The sequence below is a fragment of the Penicillium canescens genome (genome assembly GCF_028828765.1).
Source record: "Penicillium canescens strain IBT 15451 chromosome Unknown utg000010l_segment0_segment0, whole genome shotgun sequence".
Classification (NCBI taxonomy): domain Eukaryota; kingdom Fungi; phylum Ascomycota; class Eurotiomycetes; order Eurotiales; family Aspergillaceae; genus Penicillium; species Penicillium canescens.
The window spans coordinates 4,448,929-4,454,928 of NW_026703972.1; the positions used below are offsets into that span (position 1 = coordinate 4,448,929).

Below are 6,000 nucleotides of genomic sequence, written 5' to 3' on the forward strand. Positions count from 1 at the left end.
TTCACTGTCATTCATTAGCTTTCAGATCGGCGAGATAGTGCATGACTCACATGTTCTGGTGGCCAAAACTAGGGACGAAGAGACGGCAAAAAGCTGTGGCCCTTGCGCTCGTGCCTTGTTGTCGAATTTCCTCGGTTATATTTAAATCGCATCGACTTCAGGATCAGTAGAATCCAGACAGGTCAGGCTAAGATTCACATAACTGCGACGCGGGTATTCGCGCTTTCTCTTGGGAATACACACAGAGGCTGTACAGTAGATCAGCTCAGTCGGCTGCTGTGACGGAGGCATCTTCGCATAGACATCTTTAATCGGGTAGTGTGGATAGCAGTGCATCTGGTGGGAATCATACCTGTATCTCTCACAAGCACTGTATGGCTTGCTAATCCACCACGTATTCAATGAATGTCAGTACAGTGGCAATTTCAGTATGGGATCAATGGGGAAGTACTTCTCAGTGGCTCAGACCCAAGCCCTCTCGAATTTGCAGAGTCAGGAGAATAAATTGTAGAGCAAATTGCCGGGGTAGAGGACGTATTTATAGGCTTATCGGCTTCTGCGACTTACAAGCTTGGTACCTGTCCTAATTGAGGTCACTTTCATGTTTTCTTTTTGCCGCAATATTTGCAGCGACATCCTTGATGCCTTGAGATGCTCAGCGAGAGAGAGAGTAAAAGCGGTGTTGAGAAAAAGGATGCTGAGTTGGTCAAGAAACGTTGGCTGACTGTTGAATCTTTCACGGCTCTCTAAAATTCAGGCACTGAGTACTATTCAATCCGCAATGGCAGGCTCATATTTCTTGTTCTGATACCTCACCTGTGAGTGACTCAACGTTGAATTACCGAAAAGCGCCTACAATTTCGTCCCGATAAGTATGTATTTCTTTTTCTTAACCTCGCTTTAGTGTGGTGTTGGTTGTGTAGAGCTATGAGTCTGTCCGTCTAGACTGCAGAAAGCGAGGTCATTCGACCCGTCAACCCGTTGAAGCTTGGCCACGCGTTGTCAACACTCAATTTCCGAACTTGCGACCATGAATGAAGACACGCATTTTTTTTGTTTTGTTATCTTTTTCAGCTTCTTTTTTTGGTGACTGAAGGTTCTACAATATTCCATTTGTCGGATTTCTGAGGCGTTAAACGAAACGGAAAGTAGTGTCTGGTTGAAATATATGCCCTCAATAATTTTGAAATGTCTGTTGAGATATTGGCTCAGTGAGCCTGAGGCCTCAACATCTCTGAATTCATGCGCAACGACCATATAGGGCTTATTAGATGTTTTGTACCATGGAACTCTTGCAGGTCCGTCGCACTCTCGCTTATTGTATTTTTACTATTACAAATAGCTGTAGAAGTACCTCTTTAGGGAGTTAGAATTAAAACACCTCATTTCAATGACAACACTTCTTGCCAAGAGAACCTCCATAGTCAGATATTTTCAACAATATCTGACTATGGAGGTTCTCTTGGCAAGAAGTGTATGTCAATGTGTTGTAATTTAGAATGTCTAATGATGGAGGATGAATAAAGTATGCAAACAGTCTATTCCAGAGAGGTGTTTAAGTCTGGTCTCTTTCTCTCTAGAATAGGTCAAATTCATGCCGTCTTGGGTTGTACATCCTGAATTTCAACAGCTTCCTCGCGTTCAGGGGAACCCATGTACACCATGTGGGTCCCGCGCGGATCATATCTCAATCCGTTCCGTATGCTTCATGTATATCCTTGACAGCCCCAACTTAGCTCTTCGGGCCCTTCATATTCTCGAGAAACCAAAATTATTCCTGGGACCTTCAGTCCAGTTTGTCAGAGATCGAGCATATATAGTAGCTTGGGTGTTTGTTCGCTGACCAAACATTGTGCCTTTTTGGCCAGATGGCGTAGTGGTAAACCCAAGCATCCATGAACCGTCACAAGCACTGAGGATTTTCGTATTCCTGGGAGCGTCTCCTTGGCTTCTGGAATTTTGTTCAGCTCTAGATCCATTGAAACATGATCTTTATGATTGAGATCCTACCTCATTTTGAGTGAACAGCTTATGCTCCCAAGCAAGGTCGATTTATTCATGTAGTAGATGTATATATCTTCTCAGCTCAGGTTCCAAGATACCCCTTATTCCATGCGCCGACACTCGGTGGTCACAACACCCGAGCTGCAGCTCACACAAGAATGCGTATACCAAGCAAGGGATGTTATCTCCCGGTCGCTAGCGGTGAGTTACCGCAAGCTTGTTCTGACCGAAGGATATATCCCGACAATAGCCTTGACCATCTTGCATTCAGGATCTGGGTCTAAAATGTGGATCTGGATCCGCCCCATTTCGTGGTCTAGTTGTTGTAAGGGCTAGGATACAGATAGCTTGGGCATTCACGGTCATTGGGTGTCGGGCCCAACTGTCGACCAGGGCACAGCAGGGCGGCGTAATCCCCAACGTAAAAGCAAGAGTCATAGACACCTAATGACTCGTATTTAGCGCCCGCCTTATTAATTTTTGGCTGATAGAGATGATTTGTGATCAAAGTAAAAGAGGGTGGACAACGTACCAGCGGCACCACATGATGAGCTTGCATCTTGGCAATCGTTGTTCTCTCCCTGAACCAACGGGAGATGGATGTTCATATAACTGGGCTCACTTGTGCTACAAATACGTCCGTCTTTCGTCTTCTTAATCACCTTTGCGAGAAATTAGGCTGAAGTTCTCCAGGATTAGATCAAGAAACGGAAACTTACTCTAGCTATTCCATTTGCAACAAAAATGTTAGGTCGAAAAGTCTCAATAAAAGGATGTAGCTGGTTATTATCGCTGTAGGTAACAGTGTAAGATGTTGCCGTAGCGTGGCTGTTTGGACTGATTAGTTAGACACTATCTGACAGAGCTCCATATACGTACCCCCACGTATAGGTGAACATGGCCCTTATGCCAAGTTTGTCGAGATAATCAACAGGTATTTTCTATACTGCTGTAAGTCCCTGCGCTCTGCACCATAGTACTAGCAGAGGATAAACTAACCAAGTCTGGGCCTTCTTGGATTGAGATAGAGTACGAGTAAGAATAGGTGTATGACTTCCCAATACTTCCAGGAGGACAGAGGGGATCTGAAACTTGATGTATGTTGCCTGAGACCACCTGATAGTTCACGGTTTCCCAGGTATAAGAGGTTTCCTGTCCACATTGACAAAGGTTAGGACAATTGATCCATGCAAAGCTTCGAGTTTCAGGGCGAGAACTATTGCATTTACACCAACATGTCAGTCAGCTCTTCTCGCCGTCAAGAGGGGAAAGCTTACCGATCTCTATTCTCAGTCTGGGTATCCTCAGCAGCTCCGCGCTCCTCCCAAAACCCGGAAGGGGGCTTAATTCCTTCAGAGTAGTTGTAGAATTTTACTCCATCTTCAATGTAAAAGCTCAACTTGTCTGGTTCCGGTAAGGAGTGTTGATAGGTAATGTTACCAAACTCAATGATATCTGGATCCTGGCCAACCAAGTCTAGGATAGAGAACACTCTATTTGGTAGACCTTTTGGGAGAGGTGGGGGTACAGCTTGTGCCCCAAGTGCGCATAAGGCAAAGATGAATCCTAAGACATGGATCAGGCATGAAGATGACATCTTCTTAGACGACTACTCCGACCAACTGAAGTATGTGGTTGTGTGAAAGGCGGCCACAGGCACCATATTTATATTCTCAAAAAAATACCGTTGGGTCTCAGCTATAGGTTTCGAAATTTGCCTTTACCTTGTAATAATCATTTTCGCCAAGACTCAGTATCATATACAGGTTTACAAACGCGCTTCGAGGCTAGAATCGAAATGTGTAGCAGTAAAGCTTAAATTAGTATCCTTTCTCTTTGTGTCTTCGTGCAGATTGTTGTTGGTTAGAGTAGGGAAAGCGAATCAGAATTTCGACTGCCTCCACGTTTTTCCTTTCGCAATTTGCGGCGCCATGACTCCAAGAAGTTGCCATCCCGGCACAGTAGCACGTAATAGATTTTGACCTTTCGGTGGATTCCATATTTGCTTTGAAATCCACATGTTAGAATATGGCTTCCCACTCCATTCACTTTGCAAGTCACGCCACGTTTTCAAGTACAGGTTAGCGCGCACTTTGTACTCGGCTATGTCGGCAACACAATTCGCATTGTAGAAACCCATCACCTGTAACTTAATAAATAGCCGGGGAGCACCCAGTTTGTTTCATTGCTGTGAAAACTCCAAAACTAAACCCTAATGCGTGGCTCAATAGACTGAAGTCACCTAGAAGTAGCCATTACTCATTTAGCTTGCTCGATCAAATACAGTTTCGCACACACCCACAAGATGGTTTCTCTTGGATCCCCTGTACTGATGGTGTCATCCTGTCACCCTGATACGCACTACTCATGCATTAGGGTTAGACCTGTATCTATAATACTGGGTCGTGACCCACATATGTAACTCTACTAACAATACAACCATCATACACATGCTACAAGACTTTCGGAATAAACTTGATGCTAAGCTTTAGCAAGCTTTTCATGGCGGTGAGAAAGAGGGGTTGTGGGGCGAATGATGGCTTGACGGTCCCAAACTAGACCCACTTGCTGACAACTTTTCAATAGAAGAAGCACGCAGCTATTTGTTGAACGTGCCGAGCTTAGCTCCAAGTGGCGGCCTAACTTGAAGCACAGATGAGAGCCAGTTGGTGGCACTAGGAGTATCCGCCAATGTGCCCCAAACTACTTAAATTATGACAGGAATATCCTGTATAGCTAGGGAAATACAATGGATGTACTAGGCGATTGGCGCAACAGAATCAAAAAGGGGAACTACCCAAATGATGAGATCAAAAGAGTGTTGATTCCCTTCCCCTATCTACTGGGATCGAGGGGGTTAAAATACCCTCGAGAATACCTGGTATCGAATCCTCTAGAATCCCGGAGAAACCGTTTGGCTCAATACGATGCTGATCACCATTTTCCTGACAGGTTGAGTTTGCTTTCAAGTTCCCTTTTCAAAGTAGCATATAATTGAGGATGACATTGTAAGTGTTGGTATCACCAGCTAGGTACTGTACACAGTTAAGTGGACAGTGGTTATGCTTCCAAACAAAAGTCAATTTTGATTCATGTAAAATAGATGTGTGTTCCAGGTCGTGGTCCAATGCCCCTGAATCCATACGGCGGGAGCCGTTGCTTAGCAAGATTACGTACAACGTGTCTTTGCTTATTCTGACGGGAGTATATGTCCCGACAGTAAGTTAATCAAAAACCAGGCCTGCCCGCATGCGCTCTTCAGACCAAGTTTTACACATCCTTATGGCGCCTGTCCATTCTAAGGAGACTTGACCCGGCAATGTAGTTTTAAGTCGTCCAGATCCTGACCTGTGAAGCTCAAGATGAGTGAGGCATTTCAGCATCAAGTGCTGGGTCGAGGTGCTCATTAAAATAGTATGACAAGAGCCTCCAAGCAAAAATGACAGCAGTTGTCGTCCATTGCCAACTGTGTTTTGTACCCATGGTTTGAGGGCGAATGACGGTATGTAGAGGACTTTTGCGGGAGCCGACAGGCCTACCTGAGAATTTACTCGGCCTATTTGCCTCGAAAAATCAATTACCACCGTAGGGGAGGGATGTCCAGGGAGTTGACAGTAACCGCATGTTTGTAATATATCCATATACATATTCCACGAATTTCGCCCCTGGGAATTGTATGGTTCAGAGAAGCGTAGAATCTTGTGAGTTCGATAACTCGCAAGGTTCTTGACAGGGTTTCTGGGGAATAAAAGGCAGAGATGGAACTTGAGACCATTAAATGATGGCTTAGACTTGTGCGTAGGTCCGGTAAAGGTGTCTTGTGAAATATTAATTCGAGCCAGGGAGGCCAGAAGATTAATTCTAGAGCCCAGAAATAGGTGAAACAGATCCCAGATGCAGCGAATGCGTTCCTAGACCTATTTCGTATTCCCTGAGGAACTGTGGCAGGATAATACATGAAGCATACAAGATGAACGGAGTTACTGTATGATCACG

The 6,000-nt window shown here is 44.8% G+C and overlaps 1 protein-coding gene across 1 annotated transcript; it reads right to left on the reverse strand.

Moving 5' to 3' along the window:
- Positions 1-3,277: 3,277 nt before the first annotated feature.
- N7446_012678 (uncharacterized protein) lies at positions 3,278-3,601 on the reverse strand (the record flags this gene model as incomplete). The annotated part of the gene is made up of 1 exon (XM_058521420.1): positions 3,278-3,601. The coding sequence occupies one exon, from the start codon at positions 3,599-3,601 to the stop codon at positions 3,278-3,280; it is 324 nt and encodes a 107-aa protein (XP_058366786.1).
- Positions 3,602-6,000: the final 2,399 nt, after the last annotated feature.